The sequence below is a fragment of the Apodemus sylvaticus genome, chromosome 10, assembly GCF_947179515.1.
Source record: "Apodemus sylvaticus chromosome 10, mApoSyl1.1, whole genome shotgun sequence".
Lineage (NCBI taxonomy): Eukaryota > Metazoa > Chordata > Mammalia > Rodentia > Muridae > Apodemus > Apodemus sylvaticus.
In genome coordinates this window covers 43,554,240-43,581,141 of record NC_067481.1, presented here as the reverse complement: position 1 = coordinate 43,581,141, position 26,902 = coordinate 43,554,240, and the positions used below count along the sequence as shown (strand labels likewise).

At 48.8% G+C, this 26,902-nt stretch overlaps 1 protein-coding gene across 3 annotated transcripts; it reads left to right on the top strand.

The window, feature by feature from the left end:
* Window positions 1-643: 643 nt before the first annotated feature.
* Window positions 644-26,311, top strand: Adap2 (ArfGAP with dual PH domains 2). Of its 3 annotated transcripts, none has more exons than XM_052193980.1 (11): window positions 645-890; window positions 1,556-1,686; window positions 3,643-3,734; window positions 6,999-7,078; window positions 9,037-9,149; window positions 12,492-12,638; window positions 16,854-16,937; window positions 20,445-20,507; window positions 21,676-21,753; window positions 22,916-23,178; window positions 24,305-26,311. In XM_052193980.1, exons 1-11 carry the CDS (start codon window positions 797-799, stop codon window positions 24,321-24,323), a joined length of 1,164 nt encoding a protein of 387 aa, XP_052049940.1. In that variant the 5' UTR covers window positions 645-796; the 3' UTR covers window positions 24,324-26,311. The 3 variants fall into 3 exon arrangements, with proteins under 3 accessions (XP_052049942.1, XP_052049940.1, XP_052049941.1); XM_052193981.1 differs by having other exon boundaries at window positions 646-890; window positions 22,916-23,144; XM_052193982.1 differs by lacking the exon at window positions 20,445-20,507 and having other exon boundaries at window positions 644-890.
* Window positions 26,312-26,902: the final 591 nt, after the last annotated feature.

Sequence of the window (26,902 nt, the reverse complement as noted above, 5' to 3'; positions counted from 1 at the left end):
TACCCAAGTCTAACATGAAGAACCAGTGAGTTTATTAAGGTTACTTACAAGAGAATGGATGTCTCAAAAGAAGTGGCATTGCCAAAAGTCTACCCAGTGTAAATGCCTATTCATGAACGCTGTTTGGCTGGCTCTCCCTGCTCACCTTGCAGGCAGCCTAGCAAAGGGTCTTCTTTCCCCAACCTTAAGAATCTTGTGCTGGGCGGTGGTGGCGCATTCCTGTAATCCCAGCACTCTGGGAGGCAGAGGCAGGCGGATCTCTGAGTTCGAGGCCAGCCTGATCTACAGAGTGAATTCCAGGACAGCCAGGGCTATACAGAGAAACCCTGTCTCGAAAAAAAAAAAAAATCCAAGAATATTGTACTTTTCTGAACTCCCTGAGTATTACAATCTGTCCCTCCTGTGCAGAACGTTTCCATAATGAGGAAATAGTCACAGTGGCCTTATAATGACTCTTTTTCAGATGTGGACAATGAGGTACAGAGCGAATAAACCATGGTCTCTATAGTTAGCAAGTAACTAGGCTAGATTAGATCTGGTGTACTTCGGTCCCTCCCCTCAGGTGGTGGAGCTTGGCGACGCTGCCTTAGGGCGGGGCATATCATCCAGGGGCGTGACTGAAGACCTGGAGGCGGGCCCTGCTGTTCAGTGGGCGGGGCCGGCGGCTGAACTGTCCTGGAGGCTTGGGGATGTGAATCCTTCTCCGGCGGCCAGGGAAACGCCGGACCATGGGCGTTCAGGAGCGGGAAGCACAGAGGTGGCGGGGCTGAGCCCCGCTGAGACCTCTGGGCCGGCCATGGGGGACCGCGAGCGCAATAAGAAGCGGTTGCTGGAGCTACTGCAGGCTGCGGGCACCGGCAACGGGCACTGCGCCGACTGCGGGGCAGCGGGTAAGGGCTCGGTGCGCGGGGCAGGTGCAGCCAGCCGCGGCCCCGGCCCCTGGCCCACCGGCTCCTTCCATAGGAGCACGTCGACGCGCGACTCAGACTCGCTCCTCGCTCGGGACCCCAGTCCTTCTCGCTGGAGAGTTTCGGGCGGCCCCGACGGTCCTCCGTGTCCCTGCTCCCGAAGCCCGGGACCTCGGTCCTCGCTCCGCATCAGATGCGGTCCATGCCCTGGGTTTCTCTCGCTCTTCCACCGGGCAGCTTACCACCCAGGACCCGGCACTGGACACCATCTCAGACCCCGGGCCCTTACCGCGTTCTCGGACCCTGAGGTCCTCACCCCGGTGCCTCCAGGGTCTCCGCGACCCTCACTACCACGCGATGACCGAGGATGCTGAATGTGGCTGGCTCCAGGCCCCAAGCCTCCGAGCAGGTCCCTCACTCGCCCGCTCTCCTCGGTTCCCCCTTCCGAGGTCTCCTGGGTGTCGTCGAGCCAAAGGGTGGGCTAAGCACAGTTCATGATGTCACCTCAGTTGTCCAAGGTTGGGGACCAAGAGAGAAAGGATTGCCGGCGTGGCAGAGCTTGCCTCCGACCCAGAATCCTAACTGTCCCTGCACCCTAGTCCAGTCCTTGTCCAGCTCAGCGGAGATCCTGCTCTTCCACCCTGCAGATCCTGACTGGGCCTCTTACAAGCTGGGGATTTTCATCTGTCTCCACTGCTCTGGCGTCCACCGCAACTTCCCAGACATCAGCAAAGTTAAATCCGTGAGACTGGACTTCTGGGACGACAGTATGGTGGAGGTAGACTGGCACACATGTGCAGATTCTTGGAATTGGGCATGTGGGTGAAGAGGCGGCACGCAGGTGTTCCTCCTATTTCACAGAGAAGGAAAATGAAGTCCTGAGAGGTGCAATGATTAATGAGAGGAAACACAGACTAGTAGATGGTGGCTTAGACAAAGGCCCTGAGTTCGCACACTTGTTTCTGTGTGTGTGTGTGTGTGTGTGTGTGTGTGTGTGTGTGTGTGTGCACGCGTCCTTGAGTATGTCAAGCATGCTCAAGAGCTCACAGAGGTCAGAGGAAGGTATCAGATCTTCTGGAATTAGAGTAACCAGGAATTGTGAGCGGCCATGTGGTGGGTGCTAGGAATGGAACCCAGGTCCTCTGTAAGAGCAGCAAGTGGCTTCAGCCCTTGGGCAAGGAAGTTAATATTGGCTGTGGAGTCTGTTTCCACACCTATGTACTGGACATGCATCTCCCTTTCACTGGATGCTGTAAGAATAAAACAGGTTCAGCCCAGACACAAGGTGACTTAAGTTACTGTCATCATTCGTAGGAACCAGGAACTGAGAAAGAGAAATGCCAGATTCATAGCCTAATGTCCTTCACCCCTTTCTAGCCCACTCTGCTTTCCTGCCCAGTTAGTATGTTAGAATCCTCAGTTTAGGGGGTGAAGCCATTTTGTCCAGAAAACCTTAAGAGAGCAGGCAGGTCAACATCACACTGGTGAACGTGAACCGAGAGGTTCAAGGACCTTAGGGAAAGCAGGTAACTTCGCTGAGCACTTCCCTTTTAAGGCAGGATCTGGGCTGGGCTTTTTACCATTCAATCCACACGGGCAGGGCAGGCATAACTGGAGGCCTACTCTGTTCTTTGTGGGAAGAGCACACTGAAGAATGGCTACCATTCAAGGCTTACATTCTAGGCAAGGGAAAGACGGTACTCCACCAGCTAGCCCATACACTCACAGGGTTTTGCCTTTTAAGCCCCTGCAATGTCTCCATTGGAATAGGTGAGATCACCAGGGGTCCAAAGGAAAGATATGTCTGTGACACAGCTCCAGGGTCCCCAGGGAGGAGGGTAGTGTTCACTGTGTCCAGAGACACAAATTACAAACCCGGTGGTGTTCCCACCCTTAGCCCAGCTATGCCATGCCCACTGACACATCAGCATATCACTGGACACAATGCCCACTCTAGTCTCTGGTGACATGGGGTATTCTATGGGACCGGCAGCCATTTTCATTCTCTAGCAAACCCAGTCTCCTGTAGATTTTAAGGGTTAAGAGGGGGCTTGGCTGTCTGTGGATTGAGTGAGAGAAAAAAAAGAAACCCATGAGCTTTGTGGTGCGGCGGAGCTAGCTTCAGATCCTCATTCTGTGCTAACCAGCAGTGTTGCTTTAACAAGGCACCTAACCTCTCCAAGCCCCAGTGTCCTCTTTCAAAAACAGAATAGTAGTGTTAAAATGCTTGAGAGAACCCAATATGCTTTATGTGAGAACTGTAAGGGGCTGCTCTTATATAAGGCGTAGTTATCAATAACCCACGTTATACCAAACTAGGGCTAGCCATGCCTGGTGAGATGCTTCCTGAGAAACAGTTTCTCCTGGCCCAGCCTCAGCTCCGAGCTAGTGAAAACCACAGGCCAGGCAGATATATCTATCTATCCATCTATCTATCTATCCATCCATCTATCTGTCTGTCTGTCTGTCTTCTTTATAGACAGGGTATGGGACTGTGGTGTGTTGCCCCTGTCCCCCCTCGTTTCCCCTTTTCCCCCACAACAGGGTTTCTCTACATAGCCCTGGCTGTCCTAGAACTCACTGTGTACAACAGGCTGACTCACAAAGATCCTTCAGGCTCTGCTGGGAGTAAAGGCCTGTGTGCGGGCACCACGCCCATCAATCACAGTCTTCTGGGTTAGCCACGGTTTCATTTCAAGTTCTACGATTACTCCAATTTGCTTTTGTCTTACAGTTCATGACTCACAACGGGAACCTCAGTGTGAAAGCCAAGTTTGAAGCTAGAGTCCCAGCTTTCTACTACGTCCCTCAGGCCAACGACTGCCTGTAAGTAAGCGACCCTAGGGAGGATCTGGGGAGGGTCTTCCAAGCCCTTCTCTGTCCCTGGAACCTTTGTCTGAGGTGAGTCCTCCTGTGATCTGGATGGAAGGCTGTTTCAGGATGGATTTGGTATTACTGTGGAATGTGCATAGGAATCCTACCTGAGGTTAGGTGTGGTGGTAAAAGCCTGTGTGTGGTACTGATGCTCAGGGGAATAGGAAGGCCAGCCTCAGCTACACAGTGAGGTGGAAGTTAGCTTTGGCTACCTGAGACTCCACCTCAAATAAAACAAAAGCCCTTTATATTTATAGAGCTTTCCAAAAGAGCTTTCCATTTGTGGACATTTCCAAATGTCCAAGGACTGTGTTAAATGCTGTGTGCGTTATTCTCAAACATTCTCAGCGACCCTGAAAGGATGACTGTCACCCCATGATTAGGAGGCAGAACCTGATGGGTGTGAAGGGGCGTTAGGAAAACTCAAGATAGCAGGAGGGTTCTCAAGGGGAGGGATGGGAAGGACTGTAGAACCCAGTAACCCCAAACCTCTGCAAGGCTGAGTCTTGGAGCCTGGGCCACCTTCTCAGGGACTTGGCTTTACTCAGGGATCACCAGGCAGAGCCACTGAATCTCGGCATGTCACTCTCAGGCCTTGCACAAATACATGACTGTGATCGATGGTTCTGTGATCTGCAAGTTAGGTGACCCAAGGCCTACAGATGCCATGGGGAGCAGCAGGGAACCACATCTTTGTAAGCAGAGGGTTTCAGGTTTCCCCTCCCCACAACTCTACTGCTATCCAGCCATAAGAAGGTGGCCTAGACACCAAGTCCCTTGGATGCCTTTCTGCATGTAGGCCAAGTCCCCCTTCAAAAGTGTGGACAGGAACGTGCCTTACAACATGATATAGATGGAAACATCTCCCGTGTCACCCAGCATGCATTCCTTGGTGTCAGCTTTGTCCCTCTGTGAGTTATGTTGGACACCACTTGAAAGAGCCTATCCCACCTTGCCCTGTTGATAACACTTCAACCTTTGATCCAGGCCCCTGGACAGCATCTCTTACACGGGCTTTCTACACTGACCCTTCAGCATTGTTTATTGTGACTCCCACAAATGTCTTTGCATTTTCATTCCTGTTGACCAAAGGCTGGTGGCCTCTTCTCTCCAGTTTTAAAATTACTACATTCCCTGCCTTGGGGACCAGGACAAGAGTCCTTGGTCTCTAGTCTGGCCCCTAGTGCTGGTCCTATGGCCCAGTAGTCCCATCTCCATGTTGGGCCTGGTGCTGTCTTCACTGTCCTGTGGGAAAGGCTGTACCTTAGGACGTACTGGGGATCAAACCAGGGGCTGTGCATATCAGGCCAGCCCTCTACCCCTGAGCTTCGCCTCAAACAATGAAAGAACTCTTGACTGTAAGTCACAGAATTCCAGCTTTGGCTAGCTCAGGTACCGAAAGACGTTGTAGGCGCGGAAGATCAGACACCAGGAAGGACAGATGTGAAGTCATCCTCGAAAAGGATAATCCCATACCAGGTGTGATGGTGCACACCTGTCATCCTGGCATTAAGGAAGCCAGGAAGGCTGAGGCCAGAGGAGGTGGGGGTTGAGACAAGCCCAGACTGCAGTATGGTGAGATCCCGTTTCAAAACAATATCAGCAAAGGCCTGCAGGATGGCCCGGTGGCAAAGACGCCTGCCTTCAAGCCCGTGAGCCCGAGTTCCATTCCTGAGATCTACACAAGGGAAGAAGAGAAATGGTTCCCACAGTTGTTCTCTGACTTCCACACGTTGGGCACTGTGGAGTGAACAGTTACACACGTACATATATACACACAAAATAAATAGATGTGTATTTTTTTATAAAAGGGGAAACAAGAAGGAGAAAGAAGAAGAGAATAATACCAGGAGATCAATCAGGACCAAGGAAAAGGAGAAAGATGGAGAGGCTGCACCGGGGGCTCTAGCATGACAGGTCCTATTCTCTCATGAGACTTGTCCAGCCATCTTTCTCTCAGGCTGACTTCTACCTGCAGCTGGCAGCAAATCCACTTGCAGGCGCATGCTGTACTGCCCAGCATGGCCCAGAGAGGGCTTCCAGTCAGTCTCTAACTTTTGGTCCCTTTGGCCCATACAGCCCAGAGCAACCCAGAGCTCCAAATGACTTGTTTGGGCCAGATGTACAGCTCTAGGTCACTCCTGTGCCCAGGCCATTTCAGTCCTAACCTTTGGAACACATACCTGGAAAAGATAAGAAGAAACAAACAATGGAGACAGGTTTGCTCTCAGCTGCGCAGTTTCACAGCAGCCAAGAATAACATTTGGTCGAGGTTAGCAGTAAGAACCTATCCTGAGCCTGGTGCTGGGAAGCACACATTCTGCTTCTAACTGTCTGGGAGGCAGAAGCAGGCAGTGCTCTGTGAGTTCATGGCCAGCCTACTAGTAAGTCACTGTCAAACAAACAAACAACCCTACTTTGTGTTCAACATAGTGCTGGGTTATTTACATAGGCCCACCCACCTCAACAGTACTAGGGAAGGCAGGTTTATTCCTGCCTTGTTTCCTAGGTGTAGAGATGTTACAGTAATTTGGTCTGGCAATGTAACACAGTTGCTAGAGTGCTTGTTTAACTTAAAGTCCTGGGTTTGATCTCCAGTGCTTCATAATAACCGGAGATGGTGGAATACATCTGTAATCCCAGCACTTGGTGGTGGGGGGGGGGGGGTGGTGGAAGCAGGAAGATGATGAGTTCAAAGTCAATCTCAGCTACTTTGGACACCTCGGGCCAGCCTGGGGTACACTAGACCTCATTTCAAAAGACATGAAACAGAAAGTTGAGTCAGTTTGCCCTATCAGCTGTGGTTCATCAGCAGGTGCAGGACATTTACTATTCAAGTCCCCGAGCAGGCAGCTATCGACAGGGACAGGTTAAGTGTCCAGGGAGCTGATGACGTCATCATTGACTTAGAAGGTTGGGTGACAGTCTAGTGCTTCTCAAGAAGACACATTTCCCTGGTGTGTCATCTGGATAGCAGAAGCTACTTAGGAGATAGAGGCCAGAGGTACTGCTGCGCATTCCATAGAACACAGGACACCCCACCTCCACTACAGAGAATCACCCAGCACCGATGTTAACTATCCTAAGGAGGAGAACCTCTGGGCATCTTGTGACGGTGGCTCCTGGGTTGTCCCCTTATGCCCCTCTGCTGCAGGGTCTGGGAAGTCACTGTGGGAAGACACTGAAGACACGACTAACCAAAAGTTCTCTTTTTAGGGTCTTAAAGGAACAATGGATTCGAGCTAAGTATGAAAGACAGGAGTTTATGGCTGATGAGAAAACTGTCTCACCCCCAGGTAAAGTTATCATTTTGAATGTATATATGTATGTATGTGTGTATGTGTGTGTGTTTGTATATGCACCACATGTATGCAGTGCACCCAAAGGCCAGGACAGGGTATTAGGTCCCCTGGAACTGGAGTTGTGACAGTTGTGAGCCATGTGGGTAGGGCGGGGATTTAACCCTGGGTCCTCTGAGAGAGCAGCCAATGTTCTCAGCCACTGAGCCATCTCTGCAACCCAAAGGGTACAATCTTAATGCTTTGAGGTCTATGTTCTAATGAGCTCTAGGTAACAAAAGGGGGAGGTAGGCTTGGTAGGAGCATGAGCTGGATTTCAGCTTCTCTTTCCACACTCATACAGGGTACTCATTGGCAGCCCTAGGTCCAGGGTGGTTTTTCACCCTGCTGACTCCAGTTCCCAAGCTGGCACTGCCCAGAGGACAAAGGTCTTGAAGGACCTCAGCTTCTAGGATTTCCAGGAGTACAAATTATTCTCCAACTAGTAGATGTCTTAAGGATCATTCTTATATTCTTAAACTTGTCTGATAGCAATGTCAAAGTTGGCTAGGAATATATAATTTATATAGAGACACAAATGTGTGTGTATAAATTCATGCATATGTATATGTGTATATATGTGTATATGTGTATATATGTGTATATATGTGTATATATGTGTATATGTGTATATATGTGTATATATGTGTATATATGTGTATATATATATACATACATATAGTCTCACTATATATGTATGGCTTGCTTGAAACTCTCAATGTATCCCAGGCTGGCCCTAAACTCACCCTGTTTCTGTCTCCTGAGCGCTGGGATCATAGGTGTGTACCACAGCACATACCCTTCATTCTTTTGAGGCAAAGTCTCTTCTATCTCACAGTGACCTTGAACTCTCTATATAGCCAAGGATGGCCTTGAGCTCCTGGTCCTCCTCCTGCTTCTACCTCCAGAACGTTAGGATTGTAGCTACCAGTACTGGCCTTGTGCAGTGCTGGGCGTTAAACCTAAAGCCTCTTGCATGCTATGAGAGACTCTTCCAGCTGAGCCACAGCCCTCAGGCCAGACCCTCCTTCAGAATTAGCTCTGATTCTCAAAATTTAGTCTTCTTAAGAGCTCTCCTTTCTTCGCTTCTTCCTTTCTCCTCCCTTCTCCACTCTCCTACCCTTTCTTCTCTGTATTTCCTTTTTTTATTAAATTAAAAAAATCAACCGGGTGGCGGGGCGGCGGCGCACGCCTGTAATCCCAGCACTCTGGGAGGCAGAGGCAGGCGGATTTCTGAGTTCAAGGCCAGCCTGGTCTACAGAATGAGTTCCAGGACAGCCAGGGCTATACAGAGAAGCCCTGTCTCAAAAAAACCAAATCCAAACAACAACAACAACAAAAAAAAACCAACAAAGCAAAATCTTTATTTTTATGTGTATGATTGTTTGACCCAAATGTATATGTGTGCACCACATGTAATACTGGTGCCCTCAGAGGTCCGAAGAGAGTCTCTGATCCTCTGGAACTGAGTTATGGATGGTTGTGAGCCACCATGTGTGTGCTGAGAAGCGAACCTTTGCAAAAACAGCAAATGTTCTTAACTGCTGAGTCATTTCCCCAACACCTTTGTCTTTTTTGTATGACAAGGTCTTGTTATTGTAGCCAAGACTGGCATTGAACTCACAGCAGCTCCCTTTGCTCCGTCTAAATACTGGGATCATAGGCCCTGCTGCACCTGCCTTCTTCTCAGAAAGCAGTGGGACCTCAGAAGTGGGGAAGAAGGGTTTTGCACCCGTGGGTGGAAACTGAAGTTGGTCCTCTATAGGACCCTGCATCCCGCACCTGAGAGTGCCAGAGCCAGATCAGACTGGCTACATTCCAGTGGTGGGTGGGGCTCCTCTACCCTCCCTCCCATGAGCCTCCGGTTAGCTTCTTCATATGACTTCATGGCTTATTTCTTGCCCTTGGTGGTTAAGGTAACCGAGAAGGGTTCCTGTGGAAGCGAGGACGGGACAATGCACAGTTCCTGAGAAGAAGGTTTGTCCTTCTGTCGAGGGAAGGCCTCCTGAAGTACTACACCAAGGAGGAGGTAAGAGGCCAGGCTGCCTGTGCTTTCTCAGGAGCATCTCACTCAGCCCTGGCAAGGATGATGTTCTCCTACTTCCCCTTGGCTACGGTCAACCCAGGCCAGGATCGGCCACACTTTGGTCACTCAAAGTCAGGCTAGTTTGGTCCATTTCATTGTTGTTGTTCTCTGATTTTTTTTTTTTTCTTTTTGAGACAGAGTCTCATTATGTAGCCCTTACTAGCCCGGAATTTGCTACTTAAATCTGGATAGCCTTGAACTCAGAGAGAGGCCCCAAGTGCTCAGATTATAGGAGTGTGCCACCTTGCTTGGCTAGAAACAATTTTAATTGATGTACATTTACATATTCAGTTTACCCATTTGCTAGGCAAATGGCTTGTGACACTAATCCCAGCATATGGCTTGTGACACTAATCCCAGCACCTGGGAGGCAGAGGCAGACCTCTGTGAATTTGAAGCCAGGTCTCCATAGTGAGTTCCAGGACATCCAGGATCCTATGAGACCTTGTTTCAAAAACAAACAAACAAACAAACAAAATAAAACTAAACTCCCTCTCTCTTGCCCAGTGCCCTGGTCAGTCAGGAGTCTACCTCTTCTATCTTTTTCTTCTTATGGTGCTAGGGACTGAGCTCAGGGTTTGTGCCGGCTGATATCACTCTGTCCTTGAGCTCATCCCTGGCACAGAGGCTGTTTGCTTCAGTGCAAAAGTGACTGTTGCCGGTCTGGTGCCTTTAATCCCTATGCCCCCAAAACAGAAGCTGGTGGGTCTCCGAGTTCCAGGACACAGTGAGTTCCAGGACAGCCTGGGCTGGCTGCATAGTGAGTTTCAGGCCATCCTAGGCTGTATAGCAAGACTCTGTCTATAAGGGCTGGAGAAATGGCACTGCAGTTAAGAGCACTTGGTGCTCTTACAGAGGACTCTGGTGTGGTTCTCAGCACCCACAGCGTAGCTCAACGCCCCCCCCCTCAAGTTTCAAGGGATTTAACACCCTCCTCTGAACTTTGCATGCCTCAGGCATGTCCACAACACACATACTACATGGAGGCAAAGCACTTCTACACATAAAAAACATGATAAACCTAAAAATAAACCCATACAAAACCAACCAAAGAAAAGAACAAAACTGCCAAGCCTTCAAAAGGCCAGGCCAGGAGCTGTATTCTCCTGGGTCAAGACAAATCATGCATCCCGCCTTTCTTAAAGGAAGGGATACAGTTCTACACCCTTCTGGGTAGAGCATCTGCAGACTGCTAGGAGAGAAGGAAGTGGTGAGGATATCTTTGGAGGCCAGTCACCACATCGAGCCCTGGCGCGGTCCAGTAGTAGGGAACAGAAAACCAACCCGAAAAGTGCTAACGAAGTTGAGTGTGAAGTATCAGAGCAGCAGGCCGGCGGGGCAAGCTCTGAGCTCTGCAGCTCGGCCTGAGGCGTGTGGTCTGTGTGTTTCCCTGTTGCTCTCCTAGAATAGACAGTTCTAGAAGGGCAAGCTGGTATGTCCCAGACTGAGGGAAAAGTATAGGGAGAAAAGTGGGGCCCTGCTACTTTAAACATTGACAACCTGCTTTTTCAACGCTTCTGTTTTTTCAAGGCAGGAAGAGAAACACTCTCCCGTGGTCAGGCAGGACCCAAGCCCCACTGGTGGCTGTGACTTGGTCTCCAAGACAGGGTCTCCTCCTTGGCTGGATAAAGGCTATTTGATTTTCAGTCCCAGGCTAGTCCAACATGTGTTTGAAGGGCAGTGGGTGTGGCAGGGGTCTGTATTCACTTTTGCTTGATTTTGTTGAGATGGGTGGGATCCTGCTGTGTAGCTCCTGTGTGCTGTTAACTCACAATTGTCCTGCCTCAGTTTCCTGACTGTTGAGATTACAGGAATGCACTCCATAGGGGCCTTTTCTTTTCTCTCTTTCTTCTTTTTCTTTTTTTAAAGATTTTATTTATTATTATTATCTAAGTACACTGTAGCTGTCTTCAGATACACTAGAAGAGGGTGTCAGATCTCTTTACGGATGGTTGTAAGCCACTATGTGGTTGCTGGGATTTGAACTCAGGACCTTTGGAAGAGCAGTCAGTGGTCTTAACTGCTGAGCCATCTCTCCAGCCCCCTCTCTCTTTCTTTTTAAAATATTTTTCTCAAAATAGAATTTTTTTATTATGAAAGTAACTCATCTTTATGTAAAAATGTAGAATTGTGCAAAGAATAAAGGTAAATTAAGCCACAATTTCTCTGGAGGGTGAGGCAGGGGGGGTTTCAGCCCAAGAGTTAAAGACCAGCCTGATGGTGTATGCCTTTAATGCCAGCACTCGGGAGGCAAAGGCAAGCAGACCTCTGTGACTTTGAGGCTGGCCTAGTCTACAGATCAAGTTCCAGGACAGCAAGAGGTTCACAGAGAAGCCCTGTCTGGGAGAGAGAAAAAAAAAAGAGGAAGAAGAAGAGAAAAGAAACTTAATTTTAGCCCAATTTTTAAAAGAAAAAAAAGAAAAGAAAAGAAAAGAAAAGAAAATGCACAGAACAAAATGTCCACCTACAATTAACTAAGGAAACGATGCTGTGACTGAGAATTAACTGCTGTTCAACGTTGAAAAGGGGTGGAGTAGGGTTTAGAGATATGGGCTCAACAGTTAGGGCACTTGTGGCTCTCCCAGAGGACCCCAAGTTTGGTGTTCAGCACCCACATTAGAGTTGTGGCTCACAACCTCCTGTAACTCCAGATCTCATGCCTCCTTCTGTCTTCTGAGAGCATCACACACACATTGTGCACATAGATAGACTCAGGTACACAGACACACACACACGATAAATATAACAAACTTCCAAAATGGATAACTGTAACAACATAGGTAAAATTTTAAAACATTTTCTAGCAAAAAAAAAATCATATACAAGAATAATAGAAGAAGGACTTGGGTATAGCTTAGTGACAGGTTATGAATAAATAAATATAACAACAGGCCGCTGGAGGGGCCCTTCATGGTAAAGCGCTTGTCTAGCAAACTCAAGGTCCAGGGCTTGGAATTTAAATCTGCTTAAAAATTTATGGGCCAGAGAAGAGCTCAGTGTGGCTCCTGCTGGTCCAGGGGCATCCGTTAGTGCCCTATCATGTGATTGAGCCCAAGGAGCTGCTGTCTGGATGTTCATGTCATATGAGTGGTTGGTTTGCTCCAGGAAAGGTTCTGTGGCTAAAACGTGTGAAAAGTTCAAAATGAAGGTTTCCCAGACCCCCTTCCAGCTCAGGGGCTATCAGAGCAGCCCAGGGTTCTGTATTAGGGGCTGGCTTGTATGGAAGGCCTTGGCAGGAAGGCACCTGTTGCCTTCAGTAGCTAGAGGATCCTTCCTCTCTTCTAGGGTAAAGCCCCAAAGGCTGTCATCAGCATCAGGGATTTAAATGCCACCTTCCAGACGGAGAAGATCGGACATCCCCACGGGCTGCAGATCACCTACAGGAAAGAAGGCCACACCAGGAACCTGTTTGTTTACCACGACAGTGGAAAGGTGAGATGGCTCAAGTTACTTCTGCAGCTCCCAGCATGGTGCCCAGTCCGTGGGCTCAGCCCACCACCTCCGCTGAACATTTTATCACTCAGCTACTTCTGGAAACCGCTGCTACTGCTGTTACTGTTACTGCTGCTGCCGCCGCCGCTGCCTTTATCTATTTCTACTTTGTACTTGAATCAGAGATCTGAGGAAGGCAAAGTGGAATAGAGATGAACCTAGCAAGTACTGAGAACGTATCTGGGCAGTGTCATCAGTGAGAGAAAAGTTAGCAGAGGGGACCTTAGCCAAATACAGCAAATCCACTGGCTATAGTGGCACTCACCAGGCCCATGCATTAAGTAGGTAGAGGCATGTGGACCTTTGTGAGTTTGAAGCCAACTTGGTCTATAGATTGAGTTCCAGCACAGCCCGGATTACATAGTGAGACAACAACTACAAACAAACAAGCAAAAAACAAGAAACGGCAGGTGTGGGTAGGGCGGAGATTGTGATTTAGGAGGAAGGGTCGATGGATTGGGCCAGGACCTTTCTTTCCACATGTCAAACTGGACCAAGAGCATTGGTATTACTTAAGACCTTGTAAGGCTGGAGGAATGGCTCAATGCAGCCCCTGTTGCCCTTTCAGAGGACCTGGGTTCAGTTCCCAGCACATTGGTTCACAATAGTTCATTACTTCAGTTCCGGGGCATCCAATGCCCTCTTCTGGTCTCTGTGTGTGCAGGACGCTTAGTTGGTGCATAGGTGTACATGCAGGCAAAACACATTAAGTAGAAACAAATATCTTTTAAGAAAATGTTATTTTACGTATAGGGGTGTTTTGCCTGAATTGTGTTCGTATATCACATTCGTGCCTGGTGCTGACTAAGGCCAGGATAGGGTATTAGACTCCCCTGGAATCAGAGTTACAGATAAATGTGGGTGCTGGGAGTTAAAGCTGGGTCTTCTGGAAGAACAGCCAGTGCTCTTAACGGCTGAGCCACCTATCTGTCCAGTCCCCAAATAAATAAACAAAAGGACCAGTCTCAGGCCACAAGACCTACTCAATTAGAAACTTTGTAACAGAGTCTTGAGTGATTAGAACACACAAAAACGTTTGAGAAATGTTATGATTTTATAGTCCCAGCACTTGGCAGTCTGAGGCAGGAGGATCATGGGTTTGCAGCCGAATTAGGCTACATAGCAAGACTGGGCAATCAGCTGGTAGGAACAGAGTGGTGAAGCCAAAGGGTACGTGTGAGAGTGAACTGGTTCCAGTCCTCAGCATGGTCGGTGACAGACAGTGCAGAGATGCTGAGTACACATGGAAAAACACTGGCCGACACTTTGGGGGCATTTAACTTTGCCAGACATGCTCTTGGTGACTGTTAGCCTTCGTGTCTGAATGCTTGACAACCCTGAAAATATTTTCTCCCCACATTCAAAGGGCAGGGACAGATCAGGTTCCTTACTCTGGTCACACAGTGGATGTTTCCTCAGCCCAGCACCCATTTAACAACTTTTTTGTGTGGGAGGGATCAAAACAGGATCTCTCTGTGCAGCCCTGGCTATCCTGGAACTTGATTTTTAGACCAGGTTAGCCTCAAACTCAGAGTTCCATCTGCTCTGTCTCTGCCTCTGCTGTGCTGGGATCAGTGGTGTGTGCCACTACCACCTGGCTAAAACACTTTTTTAAGATTAGATCTCTTCATTTTATTTTATGTGTGAGTATGATTCTGCTGGTGTGTGCACCTTGGGCCGCAGATATCTGGAGTTAGATGAATGGACTTTCCAAGGGTCCCTCAAACTGGGGCGGTGACTCTGGACTGCTCCCTAGTGCCCACCTCTCTCACGGCTTTTATTTGCTTGTTGATTGGTTTTGTTTGCTTGGGGATTTTGTTGTTGTTATTTTGTAGGGTTCATACTAGGTAGCCTAGGCTAGCCTGGAACTTGTGTAGACTAGGCTGGCCTTGAACATACCTGAGTGCTGATTAGAGATGTATACCACCACACCTGGCCCCCACAGGGCTTTTAAGCACCGAGTGGTCATGAAGCATCACCGTGAAAGTATTTCACAGTGCTGAGATGGAATGGAAGCATTCTGGGCTGCAGGTACTGTTTGCTCGGGACTGTAAGACTGTTTTGCTTTTCCTTATGTGGTGAATATAAATATAATCCAAGTACATGTTAGGTTCCTTTTTTTCTGAAGTGGTCCCGTTTTCCTAATGCCTAAGACCCAAGAACTTTTGTTTTTCATTTTCTTTCTTTTTTTTAGGGAGGAGTTGTATTTTGCTATATAGCTCAGCTGGCCTTGAACTTGGAGCAATCCTCCTGCCTCGACCTCCCACTGAGATTGTAGGCAAAGGCCAACATACCCTGTCAAGAATGCCAGGACAGGAGAGCTCAGAAGTCCCTCTAGGCCCATGTGTCTGGCTGTGTCTGGCTTTGGGGGTAGAAAGGAACTCGCTGCTCTCTGTTGAGTCTGCACTCACATGACTTCCTCAATCAGTGCAAGGCCTCAGCGCCAAGCACCACAGATCTCCCAGCAAGTCTTTCTGCCTCTCCACCCCAAATTCCTGGGAGAGAATATGTCTGATAAGTCCAGTCCTGTCTCTTTATTGGTCTAGCTGTAGCCAAGTCAGGGTGGAGACTGCAGGGGTGTGAGGTTGAGGACTAGTTCTCAGAGAAACGTGGGTAGGAGCATAGGGGCAACTGCCTTGGAGTTTATTACAACATCTAAACTAATGCATGCAATGAATGGACTGTCATAGGTCAAAGGGGGTAGGGCAGGAAGGAGAAGCGTCGTGATTTGGTGGGAGTGTGTGTGTGTGTGTGTGTGTGAGAGAGAGAGAGAGAGAGAGAGAGAGAGAGAGAGAGAGAGAGAAGTAAGATGACGATACACACCTTTAAGTGCAGTTCTTGGAGGTAGAGGCAGGAGGACAGCAAGGTTCAAGTGTGGCCTACATAGCAAGCTCCTGTACCAAAAATAAGAATAAAATGAAAAGGTAAGGAGGTGCACACGTGCAATCCCCATACACAGGAGGAAGAAGCAGGACGATCAAAGGTTCAAGGTTAGCGAGGCAGTGGTGGCACACATCTTTAGTCCCAGCATTTGGGAGGCAGAGGCAGGCAGATCTCTGTGAGTTTGAGGCCATCCTAGTCCATAGACCGAGTTTTAGGACAGTCAAAGCTTCACAGAGAAACTCTGTCTTGATAAAAACAAACAAAAAAGAGTTCAAGGCTAATCTCTGCTACTTAGGTGTTTGAGGAGGCCAGCCTAGACTACAAGAGACTGTACCAAAAAAAAAAAAAAAAAAAAGTAAAAAAAGGGGCTCTGGAGATACATCTCAGTTGTAGAAGGCTTCTCTGAACATTAAGGCAGAGCGGGAAGCCGGGGTGATGTCTCAGCAGTTCAGAGCACTTACTGTTCTTGCAGAGGACCTGGGTTCAGTTCCCTAAACTCACACGGTGGTGGCTCACACAGCTGCTTCTAACTCCAGTTACAGGGGACCTCCAAGGCTGTCTTCTGTCCTCCGCATGCCCACTCAGGGGCACATACATGCGTGTGAGCACGCACGCATACACATGAAGAAAGGAAAGCGTGGGGGTGGGGGAGAAGGAAGGAAGGAAGGGGAAAGGATGTCTGCTTGAAGAGGAGCTGAGAAACCCTTGGGGATGTGCCTCTCCAGGTGAGACGATGCTGGCTCACCATTACGGAGGATGTGCTCTCACTGTGACAGCCGCTTGTGGCTGGCCCTGTGCGGCTCTCATGGCGGGAAGTCTCCACTCGCAGCCTCCATCCCCCACCCGAAGAAGTGTGTCCCGGCACCCCACAGCAACGCAGCACCGGAGAGTCTTAGTGTTAAGGAATATAGTCTCGGGCTCCCTCCACACCAGTCTCCTAAGAGGAGTCCAGGGGTGTCTCACAAACTTTAAGAAGTGTACTAAGCCTTTTTGTGCAGCTCACACTGGTCTTTTTCCGTGGCTGGGAGCTCTTCCTGTTTGTGACTTGAGACTAGCTCAGGGCAGTCCCCTGGGCTCTGATATCACCCTCTCCAGATGTTCCTAGATGGGACCGGTGTGAAGTGTATATTTCCTGAACTTGTGTGTGTGTGTGTGTGTGTGTGTGTGTGTGTGTGTGTGTGGTATGCTGTGACCCCCGCTCTCTCTAGCCCTGCTGGGTCCTTCCTCATCCACCCATTCACCACTCTGTGTGTTCTGCATTTTCCCTGGCAGGAGATAGTGGACTGGTTCAATGCTCTCCGTGCAGCTCGCCTGCAATACCTAAAATTGGCCTTTCCTGATCTCCCAGAGTCTGAGGTGAGCTAAATGTGGACTTGGTTTCTGCGTGTCCCATCCCCTCCCTTTTTTCTTCCTGTCTCTTGACCCCTAAGACACTCAGGGGCTAGACAAGGTTTATTGCAGTTAAGCCTAGGGGGACTGGAGAGTAACAATTCTCTGCAGGGTCAAGGGCCTCAGCCTCCTAACATCATTCTTCAATTTCCCACTAAAATATGCAACTGAGTCCACCTACTGTGTGCAGAGTGCTTCTAACCCATTTTATCTGGACTCTTCCTATATAGTAATTACTTAGAACTGGCAGTTGATTTTGGTGACTAGTCCCATTAAGTGAATAATGGGCCCTTCCACAGCTTTGTGGCTGTGTTCTGTGATGCTTTGTCCTTGGGAGGTGTTGGGATCCAGATGACAGGGGTGGATCTGCCTGTGGTGGTAAAGGTAGCAGTCAGCTGAGGACTTCCTTTTTGATTGTCCCCAGACATCTGGGACCTATATCTACTTCCTGCAGCCTTGTCTGGGGACAGGAATGGCATGGGGTAGAAGATGGTATTTTAAGCCAGGAGCCTTAGGCCCTCACAGGTCATTGATACACTGTGTGACCCTTACAGGTACCTTTCTGAGCATGTTTCCATATTAGGAAGATGGTGGTTGGTCCAGGTCTCCTTCAGGGTCCCCTCTAAGCTATGAGGTTCTATGATCGAGGATGTGGGTTCCTTTTGTGTTGATTTGGGTTTTGCTGGTGTTGTTTGTGACACAGTCTCACTGTGTAGCCCAGGCTGGCCTAGAACTCACTATGCAGACCAGGCTGGTCTGGAACTCACCTGGATCTGCCAGCCTTTGCCTCCCAAGTGCAGCAATGAAAAGTGTGGTCACATGTGTGTGCACTCGTACGTATGTGCAGATACAGGTACACATGTGTGCCTATGTGTGTGGAGGTCAGAGGTCGGCCTCATGTGTCATCCTTCAGATGCCATCTCCCTTTATTTTCTGGAGACAATCTCTCTTCATTGGCCTGCGCCTCCCATTAGGCTGGGCTGGCTGGCCAGTGAGCCCCAAGGAGCCTCCTGTCTGTGTCTCGCCGGTGCTGAGATTATGATCCTCATGATGAAGCTCAGTTTTTTTTTTATGTGAATACTGTTTTTTAAAATCAGGTCCTCACATTTGCACGGCAAGCATTTTTACCCATGGGGCCATCTTCCTTACCTGTGATTACAGGGAGCTGCGTATCTGCGGTGGGTCGATGACGTCAGGCCCAGTGATGTACCCATTTACAAGTTCCCTAGGCACAGTTCCGGAAAGGACAGGGGTCAGGCTCCAAGCTGAGGTCGTGGTGCTTACTCAGCACCCAGAGCTGGTGACTGCTGACTCAGTGAAGAGTCCAGAGTGCTGACCCAGGAGAGGGGAGGGCACAAGAGGAGGGCACAGGGCAAGTGCCTAGCCTTATTTAATCTGGCCTGGCTTCCTCTGTTTGGTAACCTGTGTGGAGGAAGTTGGTCTTTGACCAATGTCCCCAGTGTTCCCTTGTCTCCATCATCAAGCATATTCTATCTCCCCTGCATGTCTCCCGTTCTTGCCTTTATCTGGGTGTAGTGCTCAGGCTTAAGAATTTGGTGCTGGAAACCCAGGAAGTCTTTGTGGAGTTATACTCCTTTCTTCTGAGAGGCGCAACGGAGCAGGGGTGTGGCTCAGCAGTAGAGCACTTGCCTATTTGCATTAGACCTGGATTCCGGTCCCAGCCTGAGGAAGGAAGAAGGTAGGCTCAGTGGCCTATAATCCCAGCACTTTGGAGGCTGAGGTGGGGGGCTGGGGGTGGGGGGTGGCGTTGCTGAAAGTTTGAGGCCAGCCTGAGCCAAATAGTGAGTTCAACATCAGGCCATCGTGGGATACACAGAAAAAAATGTGTTGGGCGTGGAGCGAGGAAGGGAAAAAGGAAAGGGGAAAGGAGGAAGGAGGGAATTAAAGATGAGCACGGGGACCCGAGTCAGAGCCTGGGGTGCTGCCCAGAAGATGACATGACCTCGAGCTTTAGTGTCACCATGGCCCCTGCCCCTGCCAGGCTGTTACAGTGAGCCCGTGTCTGAAGTACAGGAAGGAATGCTGAAGGAAAACTCCAGCCAGGTGCCTTCCCTGGCTTCTCTCGGGCCTAGACTAGCCCTGTGCCGGTTCGGATTCAGAGTATGAAAGAGTTGGGGCTTATTTTCTCCAAACTAAGAATAAAGCCTATAGAATTTACAGGATTTATGGGGAGAGATGGAGCAGTGTGGTGTAGATTTTCATTTGGGGCCTCTTCTTCCCTCCCTTGCTTCCTGTGGTTTCTCAGATCCCACCTAAACTTTGCCCCTGCCACTGCAGGGCCCTGCTCTGGCCTTAGAAATCTAGACTGCCATTAGAGGCTCCAAGTCTGTCTAGATCTGTCTCCCCGCAACCTGGAAGCATAGGAGGTCTGACCCCTGGAATCTTCTCTGAGTGTAGGAACGCAGGCTGCAGGGCTGTTGGAGGTCTCAGGAGGGAGGGGAGGACCCCAGAGACAGGAAGCGCACTAAGGCAACATCTGGTCGAGCCAGAAGTGGCGCTGAGATTCTGGTGGTCTCCTAACACCTAGGCCAGAGTTTTCACAAAGAGTCTACCCTGCTATCTCCTCTTCATGGCCATTGTCAGAATCTGTAACCGGCTCTCTGGCATGGTGGATGACTGGTCAAAGGTCTCTGCCATCTTTACATTTGGTACCATAGTGTGACAGCACACAGGAAGCTGGCCCGCTGCCTGTCAGCCCTGAGTGTGAATCCCACCTCTTCCTGCTGCCGCATCAGCCGGACGACGGCAGCAAAGTCTTCTCCCACATCTCTACGGCTTAGTTTCTTCTGTCTTTTCTCCTCCTTCCCTCCTTCCTTCTTCTTCCTTCTCTTCCACCTCCTTCTTTTTCTTCTTGTTTTTTGTTTTTGTTTTTGTTTTGAGATAAAGCTTCTCTCTGTAGACCAGCTGTCCTGGAACTCACACTGTAGATCAGGCTGGCCTCAAATTCAGAAATCTGCCTGCCTCTGCCCCTTGGTTAAAGACACGCACCACCATGCCTGTTGACAAGTGGGTCTCTTTTTTGTTGTTTGTTTTTGTTTTGTTTGGATTTGGGTTTTTTTTTTGAGACAGGGTTTCTCTGTATAGCCCTGGCTGTCCTGGAACTCACTCCATAGACCAGGTTAGCCTTGAACTCAGAAATCCACCTGCCTCTGCCTCCCAGAGTGCTGGGATTACACAGGCAGACAAGTGGATCTCTTAACAGTCTTGCCTGATCTATAATCTGAGATGAATGAAATACTGAAACCATAACTGAGCCATGCTGGAAGATCACCCTGGGGCTCATGGGGTGGCTTTGTTGAACTGTTTGTATTATATCCACCACATACTCCACATACAACCCAGACGCCACGCACCCTTCCCCATCCCAGACTTCTCTTTGTCTTAGGGCCAAGTTCAATCTGAAACCTTAAGCTCTGGGTGTAAATTGGGGTCAGCCTCTGTCTCTCCCTCCAGCTCGTGCCTCTCATCACCAGGAACTACCTCAAACAAGGCTTCATGGAGAAGACTGGTCCAAAGGTACATCCTAGTGTTTTCTGTATCACTTAATATGGTTCTATTCCAACCGCCGATAAAGGAGAAAAATTGAGAGTTGGGGTGGGAGTGGGGCCGGAGGGCGGGAGGGAGAAGGAAGGGAAGAACATCAATATCGTGAGTTTCTATGTTGATAGACTGAGTGGAGACTAGGAGTTGGTTACCGTGTGACCCAGCATGGCTCCAAGGGTGTTTTCCTCTCCTGTCCCAGGCTGTCATCTCTTCATCATATCCTTCCTGATCACTGTTAGACTCTAACCCCAGGAAAGCGATGAGGAAAAGGAATCCCTAGAGAGACAGCTTCTGAGCAGATGGTTCAGAGCCTGCTCTGCTAGGAGTCCACTAGGACAGCGTCAGAGAGGCTTGGGCTAGCCTGAAAAACATGGCCTTGTATTCTTCCTTCTCGCTCAGCCTGGCTCTCCCGAGCCCACCCCTCACCAGGTCCTGTGCCTTCTGACTAACAGAAGGAAGACAAGGAGCTCCCTCCTCAAGAGAGGAGCCTGGGCTTGCCTGTAAACCAGACAAAAGTTGGACAAACCCAGATCCTTAGGAGGCTGAGGCGGGAGGATTGCAAGGTTGAAGCTAGCCTGACAAGTCAAAGTCAGTCTGCACAATGTAGTAAGCCCCCCACACCTTTCACTCTGAGGCAGTACTGGGAGGTGCAGAGCAATGCTAACAGGAGGGAGGGAGGGAGGGAGGGAGGGAGGGAGGGAGGGAGGCAGGAGGCTGGTCAGAGAAGGGTTGGACTAAAGCCTTCCTGAATCTGAGCAGGTGCTGGTTCATGGTAGTGTACCCCCTTAATTTCAGCATGCCAGAAGTAGAGGCTGAGGGGCCCTTGTCCAGACTAGCCAGGCTGTCTCAAACCAAACAAGCAAATCAACAAACAAAACATACAACCTAGAGTCTGACCTGGTGCTTGGACTGTGGACCCCAGAATCAGTTTGGCTGGACCTCAATCTCTGTCCAGCCATTACAGGGCCATTTTCTGGGGGAGGGTACGCAGTCCCAGGAACTGGCCCCAGGGAAAAGCTCTAACATGTCTGATTGCAGAAGCCAGGCTGGAGAACCAGTGTGATAACCTCTCTCTGAACTGGCACTGGCCCTGACCCCTCTGCCTGGCTTTGTCACATCTCAGAGGTTCCTTCTTTTGCAGCATAGAGAACCCTTCAAGAAAAGATGGTTTGCCTTGGATCCTCAGGAGCGGAGGCTGCTCTATTATAAGAACCCCCTGGTAAGAGCTGTTCCTGATCCCTCCTGAGCGCGTGCCCAGTCAGGCGGGCTAGTGCTGATTCTAGAATATACCATCTCCCAGAATCCCAGGGCAACGGAACCCTGAACCAGGACAGGAAAGCCTGGACCCCTGCTTCTCACTCAGCTCCAGTAAGAATCCTGGGGTTAATTATGCTTAAAGTGAGGTGTTACCACTCCTTGTCACCAGGAGGTTGGGGTGCAGTGGTTAGGACTATAGGCTCAGGAAGAGTCCAGTTTAGGGGGACCCTGGGTTCTATCTAGTCTCAGCCCTGCTGTTGTGGAGTTATGTAGAGCCTTAGGCTGGGTATGCACTTAGCTCTCTAATGCTGCATTTCCATGCAAAATATTGGCTTAGCATGAATGCCTTGCTCAGAAGTGGCCATGGTGAGCATAAAAGTTGCTAACACGTAAAGCGCTTGAACTGGGCCCAGGACACCAGCCTGTTGTCCCAGCTACTGGGGAGGCTGAGGCAGTTGGATTGCAAATTCAAAAACTCCCTGAACTTCAGAATAAGTTCAGGGCCAACTCGGGTAATTTAATGAGACCTTATGTCAAAATTAGAGAGATCAAACCAAAGCAACAAACTGCCTTTGAGTTCCCCGTGCCTGGTGTAGTCTCCCTATGGTAGTGTCTTCAGCAGATTTGTGTGAATGTAATTGAGTTTTGTTTTGTTTTGTTTTTAAAGATCTATTTTTTTCTTTTTTTTTTATTCGATATATTTTTTATTTACATTTCCAATGGTTTCCCCTTTTCTAGCCCCCCACTCCCCAAAAGTCCCATAAGCCCCCTTCTCTCCCCCTGTCCTCCCACCCACCCCTATTTATTTATTTTATATATATATGAGTACACCATTGCTCTTTTCAGACACACCAGAAGAGGGCACCAGACCCCATTACAGATGGTTGTGAGCCACCATGTGGTTGCTGGGAATTGAACTCAGGACCTCTGGAAGAGCAGTCCGTGCTCTTAACTGCTGAGCCATCTCTCCAGGCCCGTAATTGAGGTTTTAACATTCAAATCTGAGTAGAATCTGGCTATGCCATACTCATCTCTTTACCAGACTTGACCTTGGGTCCGGCCAGGCCTCGAGGACTCTTCTGCCCCAAGGCAGCCTCTGCTGACTACATGCCTTCCATTTTCAGGATGCTTTTGAGCAGGGCCAGGTTTTTCTGGGAAGCAGCGAGCAGGGATATGAAGTATGGGAGGACCTGCCCAAGGGCGTCCGAGGGAACCGCTGGAAGGCTGGACTCACCGTCGTCACTCCGGAGCGGAAATTCATCTTCACCTGTCCCACTGAAAAGGAACAGCGGGAATGGCTGGAGAGTCTGCGGGGTGTCCTGTCCAGTCCCTTGTCGCCCCTCCACCTCCTCAGTGAGAAGTGGAGGATGGGTGGGGGTTCATTTGGGTGAGGGCAGAAAAGGGCTCCTTTACTGTGGTCCCGGAGGGGGCCTGACTCAGCTTTTTTGAGTCTCCCTCACTTCCTGCCATAGGAAAAGCACACACACTGCACTTTTTTTTTTTTTTTTTTTGTCAGAAAGTCCCTTCTCCACCAAGTTCCTCTATGCAGCCATCCTCTATGAGCTTCTGAAGGAGTTTGGTCCTAGCAGACCTGCAGAGGCTGGCTGTACCCTCTGGGCAGATTCCCCCCACACCCTTGTCTTGTCTTTTTTCTCATAAGAAAACACGGCTCTGGGATCCTTAGCAGAGGTCACCCTGCCAGGAACCCACAAGGATTCTGGATTCCTCCCTGCCCTGCGCAGAGGGAGGGCTATTTTTAGTGTTCTCTTTTTCCTCAGCCCTCTCTGTTGTCTGTCTCCCTCCTCTTCACCCCAGATGTGTCACAAGGACACTGTTCCCATCTGTTGACAACCGCATGAAAAGCTGAGTTAGGGAGGAAGCCTCTGGCTCAGAGCCGAGCTTCTAGGGCCTAAAAGGAAACCTCTGTATCTAGAGGAATACAAACCTAACAGGTGACCCCAACAGCCCATGGAGGAAGTCCTGGTGCCTCCCCAGACTCACCAGTATGGATACAACCGTCTCAGCCTGGTGTGGTAGCTAGCCCAAGCAAGGCCTTTAATCTCAGTGTTGGGGCCAGAGGCAGGTAGAAATCTGTGTGTTCAAAGCCACCCTGGTCTACCTAGTGAGTTTCAGGACAGCTGGAGCTACATAATGAGACTCTGTTTCCCAAACCCAAACAAAAGGAACAAAAAACTTAAGCCACAACTGTCTTCACCCTCCATCCATTCCCAAACCCCAAGCACCCAACAGCTGCTCTCTGTTCTCCGTGGTCCTGAATCCCCGAATCTCTGCCTCTCTTTCCTCTCTGTCTCCTGTCTACCTCTTTAGTCTGTTTTTTTGTTTGTTTGTTTGTTTGTTTTGTTTTCTGTTTGTTTTCATTTAAAGTTTCTTTTTGCTCTCAGTGTTGTCCCGGCTCCCTCTGTCAGGCCACACTTGTCCCCTCCGTGTTCCCCTCCCCCAGCAGGACAGCGCCAGCATGGCTGCCTTCCCCAGCCCTCCTGTTTCCCTTTCAGCCACATCGGCAGAGACTGACTGTGGCCTGAGGTGACCCATCTCCGAGGATCTGGCTGGCCATTGAGCACCTGAAGTCCTGAAGAAGAGTTCACCTCAGCCCTGGTTGTCCAGAAGGAAGCCCCAAGGCCAGCAGCTGCCCTGTCAGTGAACTCTGTCAAGACTCAGGGTGTGGTTGATCCTACGGCTCCCTGGGCTCCTTCCTGCAAACATTTTCCAGTCTTGAGGAACTGGTACAGAGAAGAATTGAGCTCTCCAAGTTTAGAAGTCCTGGAGGGTTCCTCATAACTGCACTGAGAGCTGGCCATGGTGACGCATGCCTGTTGAGAGTCGAGATTGCCTTGAGCCCAGAGCCAACCTGGTCTACACTAGTAGTTCAAGGCCAGCCTGGGTTACATAGCAAGATCTTGTCTCAAACAAACAAGCAAACAAACCAGGAAAAAGAGCACTCAGGAGGCAGAGACTGAAGGGTCCAGGACACTCACAGCCAGGGCTGGTTACACTGAGAAACCTTGTCTAGAAAAACTAAAAACAAAACAAACAAACAAAAAAAAAACAGAAAAGCAAGCAAGCAAACACCAACAAAAAACTACAGATAGGGATGGATGCTGCAATAAAAAAAGTGCCAAAAAGTGCCCACAGTACCCAGATTGTACAACAGAAAGATTTTAAAGTTTAAACCTAACTGAAGAAATATTCAGACAGTCACTTATTACTTACATGTTGCTATACAACTAGCTTGGATTCTTCAAATGACATGATTATAAAAGATAAAATTGGCCAGGCATGGTGACACACACCTTTAGGCCCATGTACTCAGCAGGCAGAGGCAGGCACATCTCTTTGAGTTCAAGGCCAGCCTGGTCTACATAGTGAGTTCCAAGACAACCAGAGCTACATATAGAGAATTTGTTTCAAAAAAACTGAGGAGAGGGGTGACACATACAGACGACCAAAGCCAAGTGTGGTAGTACCTATAATTTTAACATTAGGGAAGTAGAGGCAGGCAGATCAAAGACTATGCTATTATACATACATAGAGAGTTAAAGGCTAGCCCGGGCTACATGAAACCTTTATTCAAAGAAGAAGAAAAAACAAAACCTGTACCAAGTCATGGCAACAAAGGCAGTTTGGGATTCTTAATTGGAACCTGGATTTTTAAAAGAGAAATCTTAATGCTGGGTGACATTGGTGGTGATGCCTTAATCCCACGACTTGGGAAGTAGAGGCAGGCTAATATTTGTGAGTTCAAGGACAGCCTTGTCTACAAAGTGAACTCTAGACATCCAGGGCTACACAGAAACTCTCTTTCATAAAAATGGGAGAAGGGCTGGAGAGATGGCTCAAAGGTTGATGTTCTTCAGAGGTCCTGAATTCAATTCCCAGCAACCATATGGTAGCTCACAACTATCTGTAATGGGATCTGGTGCCCTCTACTGGCTTGCAGGCATATATGTAGGCAGAACACTACATAATGAATAAATAAATAAACAAACATAAATAAAATGGGAGAGAGAGAGAAACCTTGGAGCTGGATAGATGGCTCACTAGTTAAGAGAACTGGATGCTCTTGCAGAGGACCCAGCACCCATAACTCTAGTTCCTGGGGTTCAGACACTCACAACAATACACATAAAATTTTAAAAAGAAGCCATGTAAAGGAACCTAATTGGTTTTGGAGAAACTAGGGTCTGGATGTATATTAGATAGCAATATCGTAAAATTGTAACAATCATGAAGTGTTTGTATAGAATGTTCCTGTCCTTTGGGACACATAAAATGTAAAATGTAGTGTGATGTCTATGGCCAATTTTTAAATGGTTCAACTGAAAAAAATCAGTATATGTATATATGTACCCAGATGGAATGCATGTGTGTGCATTCCCATATCTATATACAGAGAGCATACCACTGATGAATCTAGATGAAATGTAAATGAACATTTATTTTCCTATTTGTGAATATTTTATATAGATTTGAGTTTTCATATTAAAACATCTGTAAAACACTCAGGCTTCATTCTTTAAAGTTAATGATTTTCCTTCGAGAATCCAATATCATCAAAGCCAGGCACGGAGGGTACATCTGTAGACCCAAGCACTCAGGGGGTTCAGGCAGGACCACTTGAGCCAGAGCCTGAGAACCTGGACCAGAGGAGACATTGTTTCAAAGTTTACGGAGGAGTTGGAAGTGTTGCCTTCAGTGGAAGAGTATGTACTTAGTTTTGCTGGGAACAATGCTGACCAAAGGAGGTTCTAGGGTAAAAGTATTTACCAAACCAGAACAGATACAAAAAGATTAAATAAAATGCTACAAGAGAGAGAGCCAGGAGGTGGTGGCACATGCCTTTAATTCCAGCACTCTGGAGGCAGGGACTGGCAGATCTCTGTGGATTTGAGGTCAGCCTGGTCTACAGAGCTAGTTCTAGGACAGCCAGGCTTATACAGAGATGGAGAATTCTCAGAGAGAGCACCTCTGCTGCCCAAGGAAAGGAATTGTTTCTCCATTACAAGGGGAGTTACTTAATTGCTTCTTCTGTGCTGTGCTGGTTGCGCAGGCTTCATATCTGGGTAGATAGATGACCATCCTTTCTTGTTAA

Coding starts and splice junctions, on each gene's coding strand:
- Adap2 (XM_052193980.1), top strand. CDS start 797: ATGGGGGACCGCGAGCGCAATAAGAAGCGGTTGCTGGAGCTACTGCAG. Junction 9,150..12,491: donor AGTACTACACCAAGGAGGAG/GTAAGAGGCCAG, acceptor CCTCTCTTCTAG/GGTAAAGCCCCAAAGGCTGT. Junction 20,508..21,675: donor TGGAGAAGACTGGTCCAAAG/GTACATCCTAGT, acceptor CTTCTTTTGCAG/CATAGAGAACCCTTCAAGAA.